Source organism: Canis lupus, chromosome 1 (assembly GCF_011100685.1).
Source record: "Canis lupus familiaris isolate Mischka breed German Shepherd chromosome 1, alternate assembly UU_Cfam_GSD_1.0, whole genome shotgun sequence".
NCBI classification, from domain to species: domain Eukaryota; kingdom Metazoa; phylum Chordata; class Mammalia; order Carnivora; family Canidae; genus Canis; species Canis lupus.
The window spans coordinates 71371267-71396186 of record NC_049222.1 but is presented as its reverse complement, the minus strand read 5'-3'; the positions used below and the strand labels follow the sequence as shown (position 1 = coordinate 71396186).

General features: G+C 42.8%; 1 protein-coding gene across 5 annotated transcripts in view; it reads left to right on the top strand.

Annotated features, from left to right (window-relative positions):
- Window positions 1-15782, top strand: part of ERCC6L2 (ERCC excision repair 6 like 2) — a 124779-nt gene extending 108997 nt beyond the window's left edge. For 3 of the 5 annotated variants that reach the window (XM_038526849.1, XM_038526848.1, XM_038526850.1), the window contains 2 exons: window positions 5825-6006; window positions 13415-15782. In XM_038526849.1, the coding sequence (XP_038382777.1) occupies window positions 5825-6006; window positions 13415-14387 (1155 nt within the window). In that variant the 3' untranslated portion in view covers window positions 14388-15782. Of the gene's footprint in view, window positions 1-5824; window positions 6007-13414 lie in introns of those variants that run through there. The other 2 variants (XR_005353948.1, XR_005353949.1) reach the window with 1 other exon arrangement.
- Window positions 15783-24920: the final 9138 nt, after the last annotated feature.

Sequence of the window (24920 nt, the reverse complement as noted above, 5' to 3'; positions counted from 1 at the left end):
GGAACGGTAGAACCAACATAAACGTAAAACTTCTCAGTAAATTGTACAGAATTATATGCAGTTGTTTAGGTCTAATTGGATTCATTGTGGCTGCTCTAGAAGATGGAATTTTTCTCACAAAAGTGCCTTCTTATTTATTTATACTCCAAATGTATATCTTTTACAACTTAAAATAATTATAGCTTTTATTTTATAGAATGTACACATTATACCTTTTAAATAATTTTTGTTATATATTTTCAAACACATTTTACAGATAACATCAGAAAAATCAATAATGATTTTATAACTTCATCAAAATTAAATCAGAGCTGATAGTGAGGAAGTTTTTGAAGTGAGCTATTTCCAAGTTAAACTTTTAGTTGTAAATAGATGAGACCATTTTGGCCAAAATATATTAGAACAATTATCACTTATAGAAATAATATATATTTAATGTTTTAGCTGAATTGAGCAAATTTTTATATTATGAATTTTAGTTTTAATAACAATTACTTTTGTAAAGATAACACATCATGTGTTTAAATTCTTAATTACATAAATCAGATTAAGATTTACATAATCAGACATAGCCTGTCTTTTACCTTTTTAGCCTTGTTTAACTGTGGTCTGAAGGACAGTTTTTCCTTCACTTTTTCAATTCTCAATTGATTGCTCCATATAGTATGTTTATGTCTGTAGGAGGAAGACACATTATGGTTCATAGATTAGAATGATTACTTCAAAATTCTCTGATAAATCCACCTTCTTGAGTAGCTCCCCATTTCCATTCAACTAATCTCATTATAAATGGATTTTTTAAATTTTTATTTATTTATTCATGAGAGACACAGAGGGAGAGGCAGAGACACAGGCAGAGGGAGAAGCAGGCTCCTTGCAGGGAGCCCGATGTGGGACTTGATCCGAGGACCCTGGGGTCACACCCTGAGCCAAAGGCAGACGCTCAACCACCAAGCCACCCAGGCATCCTTCAAATGGATTTTTAATTGCATTTTTACCTTCCCTAGAAATGATTACTATGTTCCTTACACTTACTAAGTTTTATTTTTAATAAAGATTCCATAAATTGAATTTGACTTTTCATACAGATACTATAGCAGAAACACCTAACAATACTCAGTAATTAAGCAAATAATCATAAATATAGCAATTACTAAGTTATAAATTATATTCTAATAGTGTCAAGCTTTCTAAAATACTAGCAGAAATATTTATATTATGCAAATACTGTACAAAGTTCTTCTCTATAATTCCTTATCATTATAATCACAAATTGTCATATGAAAGTTTCATAAGAACCACAGAATATAGAAATACTTCCTTTTTTTTTTTTAAGGTTTTATTTATTTATTCATGAGAGACACAGGCAGAGAGAAGCAGACTCCATGCAGGAAGCACCATGTGGGATTCAATCCTGGGACTCCAGGATCATGGCCTGAGCCGAAGGCAGATGCTTAACCACTGAGCCACCCAGGCATCCCTAGAAATACTTCCTTAAGGCAAATCTTGATGGATAGTTTTAAAGAAACTTTTTAAGAAAATATTAGGAACAGTTAGGAGCTTTTGCAGAAACTGGCATTTCTGCTTTATTCAAGTCATGATTGCAATATTTCTTTATAAATACAGACATAGTGTTCCAGTTGTTGGCCATTCTACTCTGTAGGGGAAAGAGGAGTGGATTCATTTTACTTTCTTTATCAATCAACCTCACCTTCTCTCCTAGTGTTAAGGAGGGATAATGCTAATGTTGTCTTTTCAATTCCTAATCTAGCTCATTTTACTGAATTTTTCATTACTCAAGCCTTAATTACTATTGCTGCCTTATCATGTTGCCTCAGTATCATATGACTTCACAGTTTTGACATAGAGGTAATGGATGAGTTTGAGTCCAATTCACATAATCTGGAATCTTTTCATATTGGCCTTAGGCCTTGAACTTTGCTTTATAATAAATTATAACTATCACTACAATTGCAACTGCACTTTGGCACTGCTTTCCTTGTATCAGCTATTGTAAACGATACTATTTTACTAGAGTGAAACCGGCTTTATAATAAGACCACCAAGATGTTTATTAAGTTAATTAATAAAATTTTGTTTCACAGCCTTGTTTCAGTAAAGTTTTAAAGGACTCTACTAAAATGGAAATCTGAATCTAGATGGATTTTTAAAAAATAAAGGATAGGTTATTGAGCCCATGTGGGGAAAGAATGTTTTTCCTTTTTTATGATTGTTTAACATAATCAGGTTTTTAAATATAGGATATTTGGCAAAAACTAAAGATCCACATGTTTGATACCTGTTGTTGGGAAAACTGAATTTCCCTGAAGAATTTATAAAACTGACTTTAAAAAAATGTATCCACATAAAATGTGAGCTTTGTAATCCTGCCAGAGTCAGAACCCAGAGTAATCATGTAAATTATTGAAAATTGCCATTGCCTGGCATGATTTCTCTATGGCTTCAGAAGATGCACTATATGAGGAGGGATTGTTCTTGGTTGACCAGTTCCTTCTTTTGCTGTTTATTCTCTTTATCTTCATGTAAACATCCTATCTCTCCTTACAATAATAGATCCTTATTTGGGGGGGATCATTTAAAATGATGAGCCTTTTTATTGGAAACTTTCAACATTCAACTGTTTTCTCATGATGTAAAATAAATGTATTAAATCTCTTTCAAATTTATCTTTAAAGGTCACAATTTTCCTCTCTGTTAATGTTTTAAAATTCAAGAAGTTTTGTCTTTAAGGAAAGCACATTCAACATTTTGTGTTTGTCCATCTGGTTTGCAATAGATATTTAAGAAGTCAATTTATTTTCATTAGAATGGTTTGCTAAAAAAAAAAGAAAGAAAGAAAGAAAAAGAAATGGTTTGCTCCTACAAAATATACAGTTACAGGGTGACTGAACACGTGACTCTTGATCTCAGGGTTGTTAGTTAGGTACCCATGTTGGATATAGAGATTACAGGAAGGAAGGGAGGGAGGGAGGGAGGGAGGGAGGAAGGAAGGAAGGAGGAAGGAAGGAAGGAAGGAAGGAAGGAAGGAAGGAAGGAAGGAAGGAAGGAAGGAAGGAAGGAAGGAAGGAAGGGAGGGAGGGAAAGAAAAAAAAATAATGAACAGGTCACAATTTTCCTCTCTGTTAATGTTTTAAAATTCAAGAAGTTTTGTCTTTAAGGAAAGCACATTCAACATTTTGTGTTTGTCCATCTGGTTTGCAATAGATATTTAAGAAGTCAATTTATTTTCATTAGAATGTTTGCTAAAAAAAAAAAAAAAAAAAAGAAAAAGAAATGGTTTGCTACTACAAAATATACAGTTACAGGGTGACTGAGCACGTGACTCTTGATCTCAGGGTTGTTAGTTAGGTACCCATGTTGGATATAGAGATTACAGGAAGGAAGGGGGGGAGGGAGGGAGGGAGGGAGGGAAAAAATAATGAACAGCTATATGTGTTATGTTCAGTTTTTCAAGAAAATGAACTTGAATATAAATTGAAGAAATAAATGATTTATTTTTAAAAGAAAACTAAATGTTCCATCTTTAAAATAAAAAATGGCTTGTTGCTTTTAAGCCCCCTAAGGGTTGGGGCCTCTTTGTATATATAAATATCTTTATTCTCAACTGCATCCTGTAGCACCAGGAAGATAACAGGTGCTCAGTAAATATTATTGGAATGAAAAACTATTCCCTACCCACATCCGTTTTATATGTGCTATTTCAATCCCAGTGAACTCCTATAAAAGAAAAAATAATTATGTCATCAACAAGAATATGTATCTAGTACTTTCTTATAGTCTTTGTCTGAAAAAAAGAATAATGATAGTTTAACTGGGTATAGAATTCTAAGTTTATAGTTTTTCCTCTCTGCATATAGAAGGTATCATCTAATTATCTTCTGGTGATGATGGTATTAATGAGAAGTCTGTCTTCAGGTTATTGTCATTTCTTTGTGAGATATTTTGTTTTCTCTCCCTGCTAGTTTTTAAGATATTCTCTATGATATAACAAAGTACAGATTAATACTATTTTTCCCACTAGAGATTCTCCTTTTTTGGTTTGAGGATTCATGCTTTCCTCAGTTACCTGCCATTATAACTTTGCATTATCTTTTCTGTTTTCCCTATTCTTTCTAGTATCTTAGAAATTTTGTTATGTCTTCTTACTCTACCACTTTATCAACTGTCACTGTAGGGCTGTTTTTTAATGTGTTGCTTTTACTCATATTTTGAGCTTGTTCCTATCTCTGCTTTTTATTTCAAAACTATATTTCCGTTTTAGAGTTTGTGTTTGGTTCTTTTTCAGATCTGCCTATATAATACCCAGTTCTTGTTGGCAGATTCTATTCCTTTATCTTTCTGGACATGCTAATGATTTAAAAAGTCTCTTTCAGGTTGCTTTATTATCTATAATTCCTCCAATGTGTATTCTCACATTTGTTGCACCTGCCCATTTTCATGGTGGTGGATTTTATATGTTCCTCATAATTTTTGCCTGAGCAACTCGCCACTCCTCACATCCTGGAATCAAAAGCATTCTTTGGATTATGGAAATCTTCCTATAGTATGTTTTTATATTCATCCTTCATTGAGATCTATAGTTTTCACTGATTCTGGGCCAGTTTTTTATGTTGGTTTTTAGCTCAGATTTCCCATACCACCCAGGTGCTACAAAATGAGATTCCACAATTGGCACAGGCTGGGCATTCCACATTTGACCAGTGATTCTTCCTATATAGAGTATAAAGGTAGCCTGCTTCTATCCTGTGTTCCCAGTTTGGACTTTCCTAGCTTTAATTTGCAAATTGGATATCCTCTTAACTCCTCCTTTGTTTTTGGTTTGTTTGTTTTTTAATGCAGAAAGTCATTTTCATTTCCTCTCTAGACATAGAGGCCTGCAGAATATAATTTAAGGCATTAACTCCCATTTATCACTATGTTACTTCTTTGCTTTTGACACCTAGAGATTTACCTTTCTTACTTCTGAGCTCAAATATAATTTTGCTATTGTTGTTATCAAATTGTATCCAATATTTCTCTTTTTGGAATGGGATAGCACTTTCCACATACTCACTGTAGCATCTTCTCAAGGAAATTGGAACCATATAGTTTAAAATTATTTTTTTCTTGACCCGGTGTTTTTAACCATTTATGTTAAACAAGCAACCCATATAGTCTGTAACATAAATAAGATTTTATCTGTAATTTCAACCAACTGTAGTTAGCATCTTAAAATCACTAAATAGCCTGGCAATCAGTAGAGATTAAAAAGTAGGATTTATGAAAATGATTTCTTACTTACTGATCATATAAAGATTATTATTTGTTAAAAGTTTGGCTACTTACATAAAAGTAAATGCCTGAAAATCTGATTACTAATATTGAGAGAAATTATTGAATTTAAGAATTTTAAATATCTCATTTTTATGCCATTATTCTTATAATCATTACTTTTTATTTCACTTAGTATTATGGATATCACCATGTATATAGAATGCAATCAGTCTTGACAATGAAGGCATCATATTATTGCTATTACTTTTATTACACCTTTAAGAGAGATATATCTTTAACATGTATCTTAAACCATAGACACCATGGAAATATCATAGTATTGCCATTACTTTTCAGAAAGATATAAAAGTAATTTTTCCCTACATGTTCTTTTTAAAAATCTAGATTAACATGTCTCATAATGGAATTGGTTGGAGAATATGATATACTTGATTATAAAGAGCTTGGGGGAAAAATAAGGCCATCTCCTCGTTTGACCAAAAATGACTATTTTTTTCAGACTTAGTTTTTGCTTTCCTTCTCTTTTCAGACGCATAAAGAAAAAATGAAGACAGATACACTGACACATACAGAGAAAAGCCAACAACTAAGTGAAGGAAACATTTCATTTCCTCTCTACATTTCACACCCTGTAAGTAAGAAGAAGAAAATAGTCTACCGCACAGAACAGACCATCTTCATAATTGGAGAAACGCCAAAAGGGATCCGCAGGTATATCTATAAAAACACTGGACTTTGGGAATTATTCACAAAAGAAATATAGCTACTTAATAAAATACACAAATTATTTGAATTTTAACCATACTTGGCACCTGAATTTGTACACTTTAAAAAATAAATTCCAAATATTTTAAATGTTTTTAGAAAGCTAAACCCTGAATTGATGAAAAATGAAATCATTCTATATGGATACACAAAATACTTAAGTGCGTTATATGCATTCATTGAATATTTATTGAGCACCTAACATGTACTCCGGCATTGTGCTGGGTGATGAACATAGATGGTAAAAAAGGACATAGAGCTTATAGTGCAGTGGGAGTTGGCATTGAACCATAAAACTTTCAAAAATAAAAAAAACTTATAAATAATTATAAAATTATACAAGAAAGAAGTGGACAGGCCTCCTTGATAGAGAATAATGGGATCCGGAAGGGTGCAGATAGCTTTCAGGAAAGACTTCGTGACAGAATTGACATCTGTGACCTGAGAGATAACCAGGCAAAGAACTAGAGTAAGAACATCCTTGTGAGACAGAACATGAGAGACTCCTAACTCTGGGAAACGAACTAGGGGTGGTAGAAAGGGAGGTGGGCAAAAAAAAAAAAAAAGGGAGGTGGGCAGGGGGGGAGGTGACTGGGTGACGGACACCTAGGGGGGCACTTGATGGGATGAGCACTGGGTGTTATTCTATATGTTGGCAAATTGAGCACCAATAAAAAATTAAAAAAAAAAAAAAAAACATCCTTGTGGAGGGAAGAGGTCAGGTGTGTTCAAGGAACTGAGAGAAGACTTGTGAACTTAGTGCATGAACCAAGTAGACTGCCATGAGACGAAGGCCAAGACAGGTGGGGCTGGAGCATGCAAAGCCCTGTAGGTTGTGGACAAATTTTGCATTTTATTCTGAGTGCAGCTGAAAGCTATTGAAACATGAACATGATCTGATGTATGTTTCCAAAAGATTGTTCTAGTTGCTGCGTGGAAGAGGCAGATTAGGGGAAACTGGAAGGAACTAGTCGGTGGTTTGCAATACAGTGGTTGTCATGGAGACAGTTAAATACATGAATTCAGTCTGGTACTGGACTAGTCGTTGGAACAACAGACTGGATTTACTAAATAGGGAAAACTGGAATTGAAAAAAATCAAGGGATCCCTGGGTGGCGCAGCGGTTTGGCGCCTGCCTTTGGCCCAGGGCGCGATCCTGGAGACCCGGGATCGAATCCCACATCGGGCTCCCAGTGCATGGAGCCTGCTTCTCCCTCTGCCTGAGTCTCTGCCTCTCTCTCTCTCTCTCTCTCTCTCTCTCTGTGACTATCATAAATAAATAAAAATTAAAAAAAAAAAAAAGAAAAAAATCAAGAGTTCTCTTTTTGCTCATATATTAAATTTGAGGTTCTGTGGAAATTCCAAATAGGCAATAGATATGCTCCTCTAGGGTTTGGGGGCTGGAGATCTAGGTATGGAAGTCATCAGCATTGAGATTATAAATGATTTTAGAGCCACTGACTGTGTGAATAACCTAGGAACCTACCTAGCACTGAGAGGAGCGAAGAAGCCCCAAGACTAAACCTTCAGGTGACAGTGGCCCGCTGGGTAGGAGGCACAATAAAAGGAAGGAGCACTTTACTTTATTAAATGCTTTTGAGAACCAGAATTAGATGAAGTGGGAAAGTGCCTCCTGGAACTGGCAGCAGAGAACTCATTGGCCACCTTGATGTGAGCAGTTCGTAAATCCATGGGCAGGTGCCGGGGTGAGGTGGTGGGCAAGCAGGGGATGGGCAGACCATGGGCAGCTCTTTGAGAGTGAAAAGTAGCAGGAGCTGGAGGCCGTTATGGGTCAAAGATAAGTTTTTTTTAAGTTGGGAAGACAATAGAACCTGTTTGTGTGTTGAGGGAAAAGACTAATAGGGGAAAAAGAGATCATGCCAAAGACATGATAACAGAAGTCCCAGAGGCAGGAGAGGGTGTGATCCAGACCACTGAGGAAAGTCTAGCCTTCTAGATGAAGGGATGAAGACAGGCATTGATATGGTGATATTTCCTCAAAGTATTGAGAATTAAAGTATCGTTTCAGAGGGAAAGAAATTTCAGGAGAGAAACGTCATATAATAAATCACTTAAAAAGTAGGATAGCAAGCTTAGTGAGACTAGAATTCATGGCTCATGTTAAGTCCCTGATGGAGAATAATTCCAATAGAAACATCCATGCAGGGCAGTCCCGGTGGCTCAGCGGTTTAGTGTCACCTTCGGCCGGGGTTGTGATCCTGGAGACCCAGAATCGAGTCCCACATTGGGCTCCCTGCATGGAGCCTGCTTCTCCCTCTGCCTGTGTCTCTGCCTCTCTCTCTCTCTGTGTGTCTCTCATGAATAAATAAAATCTTTAAAAAATAAAAATAAAAGCTTTAAAAAAAAAAAAAAACATCCATGCAGTTGTGCAGACTTTGTTCAGCAAGCTTCAATTGCTCCATTGCAGACACAGAATAGAGATGGCTGGGTTTTATCAGGAGTTAGGAGAATGGAGGGAAAGAGAAGCAAGGAAGCTGAAGGTTGTTTGCAAAGGAGTAATTACAAAGTTGAACCTAAACGAGATGAAGGGGAGGCTTGATGAGGTCAGAAGTATCTTCCAGCATTGTTGTCATTGGGGAATTGAATGATTGAGCTGGTGTATGAGGTGAGTGAATTCAGGGATTTGCAGGTTGTGCAATTGATGGTAATCATGGTAGCTGTCTGTGGCCTTGGGAATAGGGACCTGATATGCAGTTGAGTCTTGGGTCAGGGGTGGTAAAGAAAATTGGTAGGCCAGGAGTTGGAGTTAGGTAGAGCATCTACGTGGATATTGGTGTTATTAAGAATGATGAGGGGCGCCTGAGTGGCCCAGTCAGTTAAGTATCTGCCTTTAGCTCAGGTCATGATCTCAGGGTCCTGGAATTGAGCCCCACATGGGGCTCCCTGCTCAGTTGCAGAGCCTATTTCTCCCTCTCCCTCTACTCCTCCCTTTGCTTGTATTCTCTCGCTCTCAAATAAATAAAATTTTAAAAAACAAAAGGATGATGGCAGGAGATGGGAAAGGAAGTAGAGTTAATCTTGAGTGTTCAGTCATTAGTGGGAAGCAATTAAAAGATCAGTCAACATGAGAGAGAGAATGGTTTAGCGAGATAGCATAAACCTAAAAGAGGGGAAGGAATCTCCAAGAGAAAGAGAATATTGGTCTGGAAGCAGCAATGTGAACCATGAATCCTGAGGTTTAGGGTGTAAGGCATAGGAGCCTTAGCTTGTGAGGGCTGCATAGGAGGAGGTGGTATGAGGGGACAGAGGGACCATTCCAGGAGAAGAACAGGGGAGTTGGTAGATCACAGCCTGGTTCTGGGGGCATCGAAGGACAGTCTGGAAGGGTGAGGGATTGAATTAGATTGGGGATGAAGAGACTAGGAGGGGATGAGAGGTTCCATGTAAGTGAGGAGTAGCAGCTGAAGTAAGCAGGGATGCAAGTCATGGTCAAATTGGCCCTGAAGATCTCTGCAGAGTGTGGGCAAATAGTGATGGCTCTCTGGGTTGGAGATTCTCTCTGCAAGGGTTTGGCAGCTCCTCAGCCCTTAGGCGCAGGTGTGGTGGGTTGGAGGATGACTCTCAGCTGTCACCATTGCCCAGAAAGGTGAACACTCCACATGCTACAGTGGCATATCTCCTCTTAAACAGACTTATAACTACGATTCTGGGCAAATTTGGGACAATTTACTTGAGGCATTTATTTTGCTGAGAGGCAGGCCATAATGCATTTTACCAGTTTTTGAGGAGCACAAGTGTCCTTATCCCCTTTAGCACTATCTATAAAAATAAAACTATTAACAATTAGTTTTTGCCTTCTTCCTTCTTTGTCTATTCATCCTAGGGAAGAAATGTCTCAGGTTAAGTGAAAGGCTAACCTTAGAATACCAACATCTGAGCCAGGGCATGGTGTCAGAACTCCTGACGTCTTTCCCGCTAACCATTCCCCTGTTTGAGATTCTGGAATCTATACCAGCTGCAGCCCTCAGGTCACTGGAATGAAGTTTCAGTCCCCCCTTCACTTCAGAAAGCTCAGGCAAATAGAAGATGGTGTAGCTGGGTTCTACCCCTCTCCCTCAGTTCCTCTGGCAATGGCAAAGGGGAGAGAACTAGAATTATATCATGACACACAACTACCCTGGATATATTTGCTGAGAGATACTGATCTCTGGTTTCCTTTTTTTCCTTTCTCTATAGTGGCTTCTGAGGGTCTACTCTAGTTTACTAAATTGTTCTTAGAAAATGGCTAACGTGGGCAGCCCAGTGGCTCAGTGATGTAGCGCTGCCTTCAGCCCAGGGCATGACCCTGGAGACCCGGGATCGAGTCTGTAAAAAAGTGGCTAAACTTACACCTCCTGATTGTAACTTGCACTTACTTAAATACTTAGAAAAAATTCTTTTAAAGACCAAAAATTATGAAAGCAAGTTAGAAGGCAAAAATAAAATGAATTATAATCGTAACTCATCCTGTGAGGGGCAACGGCACAACCTAATTTACTTGCATATTACTGACATAACATGGGTCAGAAACAGCTCTCCTCCCAGAAGTGACCGAATTGTAGGATTGTGAGTGAGTCAGCACAGCAAAGGTGAAAGTACTTTGGCAGCTGCTGAGACCCCACCAAGTCTTGGATAAATAAAAAGACATCAGCCTGTAACTCTGCCATTAACTTAATCTTTGCAGCACAAATATTTGTTAGGAATGCCATGAAAATGGATTTGGAGATGATTAATAAACAAAATAATAATACCTCATTACTTCATATGAAGTGAAAACTGGAGCCTTTTAAGAACGTGCTTGTTGCTTTCCAACAAGAACACTGGCAATTTCCAGGAGAGAAAATTGGAAGCTTGTATTTGTGTTATTAAATACCCTGGTGGCCGTAAGAATGGCTGTTGATCAGGCGTAGATAATATCTGGATGTGGAACAGTTAACAGGACCCATGTGGTAAGGACTAGGAGCCAGCATGCTCCTCTTGGAGCCATGTAAGAAAGTCCTGAGCATGTGGGATGGATTGCCACTAAAATCACAGGAAACACAAACTGTATAACCTGACCTGAGCAGCAAAAAATAACAGTGGCTTTAAAGCTCCTATTTATATACATTACAAATAAATAAATATTTTACTTTCAGGATTCTCTGTTGTGTTCAGGAGAAAATTCAAACTTCTGAAATTGACATACAAACCCCTCATGATTTTCAGCCTCTTCCTTAGCTGTTTCTCCTGCCCACCCTGTGAGCCAGGTCCTCTCAGAAGTAGGCCTGTGCCTGTTCTCCCTCTGCCTGGAAAGTTTCCTTGCTCATCCTTACCTGACTGGTAGCACCAAAGAAGCCTTCTCTGCTACCTTACCCATGACCCATCGCTGGCTTAGGTACCTCTTCTCTGGGTACCCCCAGGGCCCTATATTTACATCCATAATGGACTTATCACTCCCTTCTGGTTTGATTTGTATGCATCTGTCTCCCCCCAGCTTGACTATAAATGCCTTGAAGAATATGGTAGTAGGGCTGTTCACAGTGCCTATGACATAAAGGGTCTATAAATTTTGTTGAATGCATAAATGACTGTTTTAAGGAAATATTATATAAAATAAAAAATATATTCTAGAACTTTGAGACTATTAACCATGTGCTACAACACTGTCTCTTGTCTCTGGCTTTTGTTTAAAAGAATATCTCTGAACATTGAGCATTCCTGATACATGGCCCAAACTCAGCATTATCAGAGCAATCCCTCTGTCTTAGTCTACTCCGTCTCCCGTAACAAAATACCACAGACTGGGCCTTAAACAACAGAAAGTTATTTCTCACAGTTCTAGAGCCTGGGAAGTTCAAGATCAAGATGCCAGCTGATTTGGATTCTGGTGAGGGTTCTCCTCCTGGCTTGCAGATGGTGACCTTCTCACCACATCCTCTCATGGTGGAGAAAGATCTCTCTGGTGGCTTCTCATGACCTTCTTTAATCTTAATTACCTTCTAAAGGATCTATCTCCAAACCGAGTCACACTGAGGATTAGGGCTTCAACATCTGAATTTGAGGGGGACACACTTCAGTCCGTAGCACTCTCATCTGAGGAAGGGAGCAGAGTCTGGTGTCTAGGCTTCTGAAATGATCTTTCTTTCTGCCTCTGTCTTACAAGGGTTCTGGAAGGCCCATTTTCTCATATATGCATACAACAGCTTATATTAGTATTTTAGAGCAAGAGTGAAACTCACTGCTTTTTTTTTTTTTTTTAAAGATTTAATTTATCTATCCATGATAGACACACACAGAGAGAGAGAGAGAGAGAGAGAGGCAGAGACACAGGCAGAGAGAGAAGCAGGCTCCACACCGGGAGACCAACGCGAGACCCAATCCCGGGACTCCAGGATCACGCCCCGGGCCAAAGGCAGGCCCCAAACCACTGAGCCACCCAGGGATCCCCAAACTCACTGTTTTAAATAGCATCTCACTTCTTAGTTTAGCTGTCTATACCCAAGTTGAACCAGGTGGGAGAAGAAAGAATCTAGGTTTATCAGTTTTGAATTTTCCTTTAAGATCATCAAAACGTTTGTGAAATTTCTATGTTATATTTGTGGAAGAAGGAAAAGGAGAGAGAAGAAGAAAAATCCCTTTATTTTTTCAGAATTTTCTCTTTTCCATTCATTAAGACCTTTCTTTGACAATTGTAGGACTTAAATGCAATATAGATTTTCAAGTACAGATTCTACAAATTATGATTCTCATATCAGTCATAAATTGGCTGGCTGGAGCCAAATTGCATGCTGCAATCCCACAATTCCCAGGAAATACTTAATAGTATAAATCAGAATGACTTAAAAAGCTGGTGACTTCATGAGCTAAAGGTTTTTTTCAGTAGCATGAGGGAAGAGGTCACATCCTGCTAGTGTAAAATAAATGCATTTTCATTACGGAATTAAGCTAATGTACACTGCATGAATAGAATTACAAGGGGACCCTTGAACAACATGGGTTTGAACAGTGTAAATCCACTTCTAGGCAACATTTTTTGGTAAATACAGTAGTGTGTAAATGTATTTTCTTTATGATTTCTTAATGACATTTTCCTTGTCTCTAGCTTACTTTATTGTAAGAATACAGCACACAATACATATAACATACAAAATATGTGTTGACTGTTTTATGTTATCAATAAGGTTTCCAATCAACAGTAGGCTAATGTTGGGGAGAATCAAAAGTTATACTTGTATTTTCAACTGCATGGGGAAACCTAACACCCTTGTTTTCAAGGGTCAAATATACATTGCTTTATATAATATCAATGGTGATGAGTTCTTTAAAAATAAAATGTAATAAAAATAACCTCTGCTTTTGTTCATTAAATCTTCAGAAAACAATTTCAAGAAATGGCTTCTTATTTTAACTTCCCTTCTGTAAAGGAATTTGCTAGCCATATAACCAATGCCACATCAGAAGAACGACAGAAAATGCTAAAAGACTTTTATGCTTCTCAATATCCAGAGGTAAAAGATTTTTTTGTGGATTCTGATGCAGAACTCATTAAATCTTCCCATCAGAAAAGAGAGAGTGTCAGGAATAAGTCTGAAAAAAATGTATCTCTTATAAAAGAAAGGCTGTCAGATTCTGAAACTTTGTCATTTAAAGATTCTTCCAAAAAAGTCTCTCAAATTTATAGCCCAAAAATACATAAAGAAAAATCAGTTAAGTTTCAAAATCACAGTTTCCATAGAGAAGTGGTGCTTTCTAATGATGGAGAAACTAATGAATCACCTCTAAGTTCAACTCAAGAGACTGACAATGGGAAAAACAGCCAAGCCCCTAAAAACATTATAGCATCCTGTTCCCTGAACACTAAGTCTGAAGCAGATGAGTTAGAAAATTTGGAATATACCATGAAAGATGAACAAAACCTAACAAGAACAGGCATTTCAAGAAATGAGCCCCTTTTCAAAGTGGAAAACAAAAAGATAAAAAATCCAGTGTTAGGAGATACTTCTGTGGTAGGCTTACTTGGTGACACGTCTATTCTTGATGACCTCTTTAAAAGTCATGGGAACGGTCCCACACAACTGCCAAGGAAAGTTCTTTCAGGGCCCATGGAAAAAGCAAAACAGAGACCAAAAGATTTCTGGGACATCTTGAATGAACAGAATGATGACAGTCTTAGTAAACTCACCGACTTGGCAGTGATAGAGACTCTGTGTGAAAAAGTGCCCCTTGCTGCATCCTCCAAAAGGAAAGAGGAGCTGGAAACCTCACTTTGGAAATCAAATGAGAAATTTTTGTGGAAAAAATTGAGTTCAAGTGATACAGATGAAAACACAATGAATGCACAAAAGTAATGCATAAAGAAACATAGAATGAATTACTGTGACCAGTGGACTTCAGCCACCTGTCTTTACAGCTCTGTATTCCACACTCACTACGTTTACCTGCAGCACAGCTGTCAACACACATGTTTATTAAACATTTGCTCTAGCACTGTTTTAGCCTAAAAGGTTATCATGTATTTGTTTTCCTTGATATCTGATTTGATCTTTTAAAAATATGATTGAATTATAGTATAAACATCTTTATGAAATAGAAGAGGTCTAGATTTGTTATCAAGAAACCTGGGACATCTCCCTTACTGTGTAATTATGTGCCTGTAGATAAGTCACTTATACTTACCTTGGTGTGCAGATAGTTCCTAATATGAAAGATGAAGGGTTTGAACTCAAAGAACAATGTGTGTCCTTCCAGCTTAAAAAAAGCTTTGGTTTACTCTCCCAGATTCCATTAAGTCACAGGCCAAAATATGGTCATCCCCCAAATCAGGTGTACATTGATGTCTTTCTTAGTAGCATTTTGAAAATCATTAACTGTTTTACTTTTTCCAAAGTATCGTGTACTATTACTAAATTATTTTAGATGAAAGTAATAGCTAGTACTGAACATATGATGTTGTATTAAAATAAGTTTATAACTGCTCAAAATCAAAGGGTTAATGTATAACTGTACTACAAAAGTCATATGTATAACTGTATGACAAGTCATAAAACCAATAGCCACAGAACGCGATGCCTCAACTTTTATACAACAGGATTTAATCAATATAAATTAAACTTTGTGTAGTATTTTTATATTAAGTATGGAGAAATGAAGCATTTTATTTAAAACTCTTCTATTTTGTTGAATTTAATTTATATGGTATACAATCTACAGAATGTGCTTATTGTTGAATTGATTTATGTGGAAACATCCATTCAGTCTCTATGTATACTGTGCCAGAGGCTTGAGATGCACAGGTGAGTTACCACTACAGGTAAAAAACAGGAAACCACCTCTGTAAAGAGTCACATCTATTAAGCCCCTGTCCTCATGCCTGGCATGTGGTGGCAGGGACCCGAGGCTTCTACTGATCCACATTCAGATGCACGGTGGCTCATTTCCTTCAGTGGAGCTCTGGGAGCTTGGGTGGGCAGGAGGAAAAATAGGAAATAGCAGTGAGCCAGGAAGGGGTGGTGCTCGGAGCCCAAGGCCTTCAGAGTACCCACCTTGCAGGAGAACCATGGCTGTAAATGGAGAAATAAAAACAAAAAAACAAATCTTTTCTCAAGGGACCAAGTGACCAAATATGTTCTTTGGGATGTTGTTGAGAGCTGTGAAATCTATTTTATATCATGACTCAGTACATATGTGTTAATACATATATAAGATTAAAATAAAATGTTTATGAAATAATATTTACCCATAAAGCATGCAGTGTACTTTGATATTTCCTTTCCTATTACGCTTTTGGCTCTTAATATATGTGTGTTTTTTAATGTTCTCATAACCCACTAAATTGATCTTATGACCCATTAATGATTGGAAATCACAGTTTGCAGATCATTGTTTTAGGTAATATAGGTTATACATAGAATATATATATTATATATAGATTATAGAGATCCTTTTTTTCTATTTGCAGCTGATCTATATCCACACTTATCAGATGCTGAATTTCACTGAGGTGCTTGCTACAGAATGAATGTATTGTGTATCTGTGGTAGATATTAAATGCTGTTAGCCTGCTGTGGGACTAGCTGTAGGAGGAGGCCGGATAAGCAAGTGGACCCCTTCACCTCAGTTAAATACCAGATGGTAGAGTTCAGGCATTTTAATAAAAGTGGCTCTTGAATAAAATAAAATACCTTTACAAACTTTAATATAGATAGGACCTTCGAATCATAAAATGATATTCATACAACATAACGAAATAGTATTAAAGAGACTTTTACCGGTAAAAGTCAAAATGGGATCAAAAATATAGTCCTGAAGTTTAAAAATTAGATTTCAGCAGTTGCTGATGAAACGGTCATTAACATTGTGCAGGAATAGTGTCTCAAGCAGAGTCCAGGGTCCAGTATGGACAGGAGCCAGTCAGTTCCAGGAGGGAAGGTGTGAGGGTCGACTTACCCTGCATTGGAGCAGCAGGAAGAGTTGGCTTAACCACTGAGGAATCTGGGAGCAGATGCGGTGAAGGGCTGACACACTAATGCTGCCTAGCCCATCCCGAGTTCTTCCAGTTGAATAGGTGGCCCCAGGCAAATCCCAAGGCTTTTTTTTTTTTTTTTTAATTTTATGATAGTCACACAGAGAGAGAGAGAGGCAGAGACACAGGCAGAGGGAGAAGCAGGCTCCATGCACCAGGAGCCCGATGTGGGATTCGATCCTGGGTCTCCAGGATCGCGCCCTGGGCCAAAGGCAGGCGCCAAACCGCTGCGCCACCCAGGGATCCCCCAAGGCTTCTTTCAGCCTGTTTGCCCCTGTAAATTTGAAATGGACTGGATCAGTTGTGTTCAAGCTTTTTTTTTTTTTTTTTAAGCAATTGAACTCTATCTTAATTAGAAGATCAGTTGTCGAAAATAATTAAAGTGGAGTTCTGTTGGTTCCAGCAGCACCACTGGGGCCTATGGAGCACTGGCTTGAAAAACCACAAGGGTGATACCATTGCTAAAAAACATTCCAGCTCCAAGTTTTCAAGATTCTATTTGCCTCAGTCTATCTTGTTCACTTCTCTTTAAGGCACTCAACACAGTTATTAATATTGGAAACTGAGGCAAATTACCGAGAGACTTCTGCGCTTGAATTCCTTAGAGTTCCCATAAAGCCTTGAAACCACTTCTTAGAGTAAATTAACATCATCTGCAAGTGGTGTGGCTGCCCCTGAGTGGTTAAGGCAGAGGAGCCTTAGTTTGCAAAGAGGAGCTGGTGATAAACTTCACAGTCCACAGAAAATGAGAAAGCCAAGAGTAGTATAGTTCAAAGTTTTTAAAAGTCCAATGTGTGCAGTTTTTATATTCTGAAGTTATTCTTCCCGTATTATATTAAAATCGTTCTCTTTGTATGAAATGATAGATCATAGTTTTTAGTCTTTTTCATTGTCCTTGATATAAAAATTAATAACCATATGTCAGTTCCCAAACGTTTTATTTGACATTTACTAGTCTATAAAATCCCTAAGAATGGAATCACTGCCTGCCTCAAAGTTCACGAATGGCCACCTCCATGGCCACCATGTCATAAATCCAGTTAACGGTCGGTCTAGGACCAGGGATGTCAGTGAATCTATAAGATCCCGTAAGATGGACCTGCCTGCAAAGCCCAGAGCGCAGGGCACCTTAAACTCCTCACCAACTTCTCACTGGGTCGTCGTTGATGTAATCTTGTTCCCCAGTTCCAGCCCCACCTGCTTTTGCAAAGCATCCTCCACCCAGTGCTGCTGGAGCATTAAGTACTCCTAAATTCAGGAACACATCCTGTCACTGGAGACCCTGTGCGCATGTGCCCTGGTGACAGCCTTGTGCGCTACCCTCCCCACATGCACACACATACACCTGGTGCTGTTTTTAGCAAGTGGGAGGACCAGCACGCTCTTTCTCTGTTAATGGACAACCACAGGAGGGCTGTCTTGCCTCACGAGGTCTTACAGAGTTTTAAATGGAAACAGCCTTTTGGGGAAAGACCCAGATTGACCCTCACACTAGTGGGAAGTCCAAGGTGGTGGGGCTCCCAGCCCTGAACGTGGCAAGTGAAAACCACCTGCACAGGATTTTCCACACACAGGTGCCCAGGTCCCTACCCAGGAGATTGCAGTTCCGGAGGTCTAGGGGTCAGCACAAGCACCTATTTTTATTCCTAAAGTTTCACCCATGACATGACATGCTAATATTTTGTCTGAGACAGTGGCTGGGCAGGACACACCTGCCTGATGTTCTCTCCACTTCCGTGAGCCCCTCCCACCATGGATGTGCAACAGAACTCATCCTGGAGCCCTGCTGTACATTTTTAAGCGCAAAGTTGTCATTAGCATTGTTTTTCAACTTGGTCAATGTGTTCTTTATTTGCTTTGCTGCAAGTTAACAAACTTCAGGGTCATATCGATCCACTAAGTGTCCAAATTTAATTATATGAGTTGATGCCTTTCTGTCACTAGCACAGATAATGCCCCACTGACATTCTTGGGTTTGTAGGCTGTCTCTCAGGGCTGAAGATCAAGAATGCCTCTTCTGGGGTGAATGGGTGGCTCAGTCAAGTGTGTCTGACTTCCATTAGGCTTGTGATCTCAGAGTCCTGGGATCCAGCCAGGGACATAGCTCTGTGCTCAGAGTCTGCTTCTCTCTCCCCCTCTCCCTCACCTTCCACTCCATACCCCATGCTCGTTCTTGTTTTCTCTCTCTCAGATAAAATCTTTTGAAAAAATTATTTTTAAAAAATGCCTCTTTCTACAGATGTCTTTTTGGTTAGCTAAATGGGCCTCCTCCATCTTGTTGAAAGAAATAACTGTGACTTTATATTGTTTGAGCTTATGTAAACGAGGGAAAGCGTGCATCTCTGAATGTCTTACATGTCTCTACGGAAATTCTAGTGAGTCATTTTGTCAAACCAAAATATGAATTAGTCCCCTCCACACACATATATCTTTTAACTTTGATTTTATTTTTTTAAGTGAGACATACTTCTGAAAGACTTCAAAAGAAGGCTTATAATAGCTAATGCATATATTTTTTCTTTCTTAAAACTATTATAAAAGCATTGATAAGAACAAGAAGAGACTAAGTTTATAGAACATAAATGCCAACGTGTGCTTCACGAGAACTGATCTCACAGGATCGCAGTATGCCGGCCCTGTCCCCCAGCCATCTGCCGGCGCCTGCCCTGTACTGCCAACCGTTGACTCTCCCCAGCCAGTACTCACTGCCCTAAGGTGCCTCCCTTCAGCGCTGCCTGGCAAAGGCCCCGGTTCTTTTCAGGGCAGTCCCTGACTCCCAAGTCCACCCCCTCTGCCCAAGCATTGCTCACCAGTGTCACAATCCTCAGTGTGGGGCCCTGCAGACTCACAGCCTCCCCCACTGAGCCCTCTTTTCCTACCCTCCTCAGACGTCTTCACTACTGGATTCCCCCAGCCTCCCCCTTTGCATGGGGGAAATGCATCAGCCAAGTCTGGCAGGCTGAGTGGGGCAGGAGGAGCTCTGAATGTCCTCACCCAGGACCCTCCAGGAGCCAGATCACCAGGCAAGTCGTCTTGGAGGGCAGCAATTCCTGACCTGCCAGGAGAAGGCGGAGCCCGCCCTCTGTGGAGCTGCTGCCAGGAAGCCATCATGCAGCTCCTGACTTGGCCCAGAGCAGCCACCTTGCCTGCAAAGGCACAACAGCTCCTAAAAGATAATCTAGGGCCCAGCAGTGTGCTAGGGCATGTTGGGGTGGACAAGCAGATCTCAGGAAGCTCAGAGTGCCCCCCAGGAGAGTGGAAGAGGACAGGACACACCAAGGAAACCTAGTATAAAACGTGTGCTGCGTGGTAGAAACAGGATTCCTTCCAGAGACCAAAAGAATAGAAGACTACTTTGGGATGAGTGGTCAGGAGAGGCCACCCTGAATTCTAGGGATGGGGGTGGGGGCCAGGCCTGAAAGAATGGGAAGGCCAGAACATCACTTCCTCCAGGCTCCCTTGGCTTCTAAAACCCCAAATGACAAGGCATGTGGGCTTTGTAGAGGAGTTTGAGTTTGGGACTGGCCAAACATAAAAACGCGTCTGACTCTCTAACCCCCAGACACACAAAGGGGGCGGGAGGACCTTGGTGCCAGGGGCGAGGAGACAGTCCGGTGGGGTTGACGCCAGGTCCTGTGTGCGGACCGGAACCCGGGCACCGCCGGAGCCCGGGCAGGGTGTGGGCGCGGCGGACCGGGCTGGGCGGGCCGGGCCGGGCCGGGCCGGGCGGGGAGCGTGGCTCGGCTCTGCGCGCTGGGCCCTCCCGCCGTCGGGGGTCCGCCTGCCCGGGTCCCGCGCCCCCTCCGGGTGCAGGCGGGTAGAGGCCGCCGCCGCTCGGTCTCTCCGGAGAGGCCGGCTGCGGGGCCAGCACACCCGGGCCCGCCTCGCCGCCCCCGGCAGCGGGGACGGCCCGCTCCTCCGGCCCGCTCCTCCGGCCCACTTCATTTTGTCCCTTGAGGAAGAGGGAAAGCAGCCACCCAGGCCGCGCCCAGGCTGTCGCGGTGGGATCCCCGAGAGCGGACTCCAGGGGCCTGAGCCGCGGGGGGGCGTCGTCGGGGCAGCCCGGACCTCAGAAAAGTCCCGGCCCCGCGTCCGCGGGAAGCCCTGGGCGGCCGGCCGGGGGCGCGCGGGAGGGGGCGCTCTGCGGGGTCCCCTCGAGCGGGCGACCGCGTGCGGCGCGTGGGGATTCCCGACCTGCGCCCCTCCCCCAGGCCGGGGACTGGGGCCGAGGCCGGTGCGGTCGGGGTCTCTCGGGCTTGCGACGGCGGCGGCTGGGAAGGGGTTCCCAACTGGCGGGGGCGGGGGCCTGCGGGGAGTGGGGAGCCCGCCCTGGCTGGGGGAGGGAACCCCCGGCCAGCGGTGGGCGTGGGGCGGCTGCGGAGGTCCCGGGCCTGCGGAGGGCAGGGCGTCCCTGTGCGCGACCCACCCCAGGCAGCGGCGCCCGGCGGCAGGTCGTCCCCACGCGCAGAGCCCTGCGGCGCCGCAGGGTGGGGATCCCGCGGGTGCCGAAGGGCGCGTCCCCCCCGCCCCGGGCCGCCGCGGGGCTCGCCCAGCCCAGGGTCCCGCCCCCGCGGTGTGGCCGGCGGCGGTCCTGCGGTGTGGACGGCGGCCCGCCGGAGAACCAGCCTCAACCTGATCCCCAGCGCGTCTAAGCGAGGTCGTGGGAAGCGGGAGGGCGCGGGCGCCGCGGGCCGGGCGGGCCAGGGGCGGTTAGGGGAGCAGGCCGGAGGGACCCCGGGCGGGCCCGAGGGCAGTGGGGCCGGCGGAGGTAGGGATTCCGGGCGGGTCCCCAGCGCGGGGTGGGCGAGCGCCCGCGGCTCCTCCAGGGGGGCCCGACGGCCGCGGCCTACGGTGCGGGGAGAGCTTGGGGCTCAGCGCCCCGACTCGGCACCTAGGCCAGCGCTAGCTGCACCCTCCGGCCCGAAGCGCACCCCTCCAGGGTTCGACACCCGCCCACCCCCCGCCGCCCCCTACCGTCCACCTTCCTCCAGCCCCCCGGCCCGTGCCCCCAGCCAAGTGCCCCCGCCCGGCCTGCTATCAAGGCGTCGAGAGGGTTGCTCCGAATTCCTCCCAGTCCCCCTGCCAAGGGCCCTGGTTCCTGCCCTTCCACCTCCCATCTGGATGCCCGCAGACTTCTCAGATTTCAAGTCTTTAGCCTCCTCCCTTCCTAATCTATTTTCCACACCAATCCCCCCCCCACCCCCCGGCGTGTTAAAGCACACAGGGACCTCGGTGGTTGTAAACCTCGTATTTCCCCTGTTAACAAGGTAAAAGTGCTTCATTTGGCTGGGGGATAAAAACTGACGCTTTGGCGCCAGTTTATTGAGCGCTTACTATATGTCATTGTTGAACACATCAAGTGGATTTTCTCATTCAACTGACCAACAATCCTTCTAGGTAGGTATTATCAGGTATTATCATTATTACCTCTGCTTTATAGCAGAAGAAATTGAGACATAGAGGGTCACACAGCTTATAAGCAGCAGAGACAATATGGAGCCATGCGGTCTGCTCTTGGGTCTGTTTCTCCAGCACTGTTTCTACAGAAAACCTTGACCTTCCCAACAGGGATGAATGACCCACAGCACCGGCTGTGTCCTGGGGGCCAGGTGGCAGCAACCATCTGTTAATAGCAGCACTAAGTGGATGGGTGAATGGGTGTCAGGTGAGGTTTAATCTGGAATGCCTCAGAGACCCCACTGCTCTTCCCTGGCCTTTAGTGGATTAACGGTCTGAAGCTCTGGGCGTGGATAAACTAGAACAGTCTCCATCCACATTTATCCCCTCCTTTGCTCACCTGATAGCTTTCTCGACCCTCAGCAGTCAGCTCCTCTTGCTCAGCAGCCTGCTGGAGACACCACAGGTATCCTACCTACAAGGACGACCTTTGCCATTGTCCTCATCCTCACACCAACCCAGCCCCCTTAGAGCCCTCCACACCGCCAGTGTCCCCGCCCAGCCCCTGCCAGGCATCAGCCTCTGGCATCAGCCTTTGTGTGCAGATGAAGCTGTCTGGGCTGCCTTTGTCCTGGGAGGGACTGGGATTTTGATCACTAATTAGTGGCTGGCAAATCAGGAGTTAGCCTTCGTCCCCTTTCCAGGACCCACAGGTAATTCTTATGTGGGAAACAAGGGCAAAAGAAAAAAAATGAAATTTCCTTACTGCCTACAGCCCACTGGCGTGTCCTTGAAACAGGCTGAGTGACCTCTACCCCCCAAGATAAACGTTAGCAATCCTCTTCCAAGCATGTGACCCATCTGAAAGTTCTCATGACTAAGTTTTTACTAAACTAATAAGCAACCTTTTCCTAATGACAGCTAGGCCCTGCAGGATCCTGGAAACCTCTTTTCCAAAATACCTCCCCCTGACCCCCTCCCAACTTGAAAGCATCTAATGGGCCACTCCTCATGACCCCGGTGCCCCTCTTCCTGCCCACAAGTCCTGTCCTGGTGCTTTAATAAAACCACCTTTTTGCACCAAAGATGTCTGAAGAATGTTTTCTTGGCCATGGGCTCCAAACCCCAACACTTCAAACCACATCAATACCACAAGGGTTCCTGCCCCCATTTCCTGCCTGGGAATTAGGGTGATCCCTGCCAGCCCAACCTCCCACCATGTGGATAAGATGGGCAGAGGCTCCCAGACAGCAGTGAACTGAGACTGTGATTCGCATTTGCTCTACCCTGTTTTTTATTTCTGTGAACTCACCTAATGTAATACTTAGGCTGTCCTTTTCTTCCTGGAATACCTACCCTACCCTAGCTTTACTGCCTTTTTTATAGAATTGTTAATTTTTCGATAGACTCATAAAATGAAATTCAAAGGGTACAAAAGAGCATACAGTTTCCCTCCTTCTTACCCAGGGACAAGCTCTTCCAATCCTCACAATCAGCAGCTTCCTGTGCATCTTTTTCAGAAATAATCCACACGTTTACAAAATGTGCATCATTTCTTTTAACTGTGTTTTTGATGTCTTTTGTATTAACACCTAAAAAAGTATACTTTTATGCTTTGAAAAAAAATCACAGTTTCAAAATGGAGCACTAAGATTCTCAATGTGGAGCTTGTATCCTGCCAGTCTAAGCCTTCTCAGTCAGATGGGGCCACAGCAGGAGCTGTCCACCTCCAGTAGAGACCGACGTGCTTTCCCAGTCTCCTCTGGGTCCAGAACAAAAAATACAGGAGGATGCGCAACCTACAAGATGTGGTTAGACTTAAACGAATCAGGATAGGAAGGGCTGCTGGAATCCCAGAACCCCCTGGGATGGTCCATCTGATGAAACCGTAACCAGAGATCCTAACCAAACAAGAGCGGCTTTCTCTTTCTCAAGATTAATTTTTCCATGTTTCTGGTGAGGGGTGTTTTAATATCAGCACTTGTTTACAAAGATGTCCAAATCTCAGGTTTCTTTAGCAACTTTACATCTTTTAAACACTAATTGCTTCCCAGAAGTGAACTGAAGTAACTACCTATAAAATACTACTAGGTGTTGCTCCGGTGACCAGCCAGGCTCCACTCAGGTGCATGGCCGCGGGCAAATCACATCCTACGCAGACACTGAGCAGCAGACACTGTGCCTCCGAAGCTCTCCTTTCCTCGGTGGGAGTTCCTGGCTTAGGATTTTTTTTCCCTTCCATCCTTTGGTGGAGGCACTGGTCACCAGGAGGAAGAGAAGATGGAAGCAGTGTAGATTAAAGGAAGTCATGTCCAAAGTGGTTTTCACCTCCAACTCATCATCCACTCATCATGCTTCTATGTTTAACTCCCAACTCAGTTCTACCATCAGTCTTCCACTTTGTTTCACAAATCTGAGCATGGTCTTTTTCAGTGGATGCCTGTGTCTCTGACTCACTATAGTGACTTAGTAACCAAGTGTTAATATTTCTTGAATCTACCGCCTTCTTTTCGATTTCCTACCACCATCCTAATGCTTCAGCCACCACTGCGGCTTCAAGTCTTCCACTTCTTAAGTCTTCCAGAGAAATCTGTACATACCTCTGATAGAACTCTTGATTCCAGTGACAGAAACTGATGTAAGCAAAAAGTGAAACCACTGCCAGGAGGCTGGCTTCAGGAGTGGCTTGGTAGAGCGACTCAGTGGCCATCATGGAGACCCAGGGCCTCCAGTGCACCACTAGGCTCTATTCTTCAAAAGTTGGCTTCCTCCTCAGGCTACACACAGTGGCAAAATGGCAGCAGAAGCTCCAGCTCACATGCTTCCAGCACCATGTTCTCTAGGAAAGAGCCAGGCCCGAGTTACGTGTTACACACACACACACTGCCCCCTCTGAACCTCACCTACTGAAAGTCATGGAGGGTTGGAACGGAGCCAGCCGGTGGGAGTAGTGTGAGTGGCC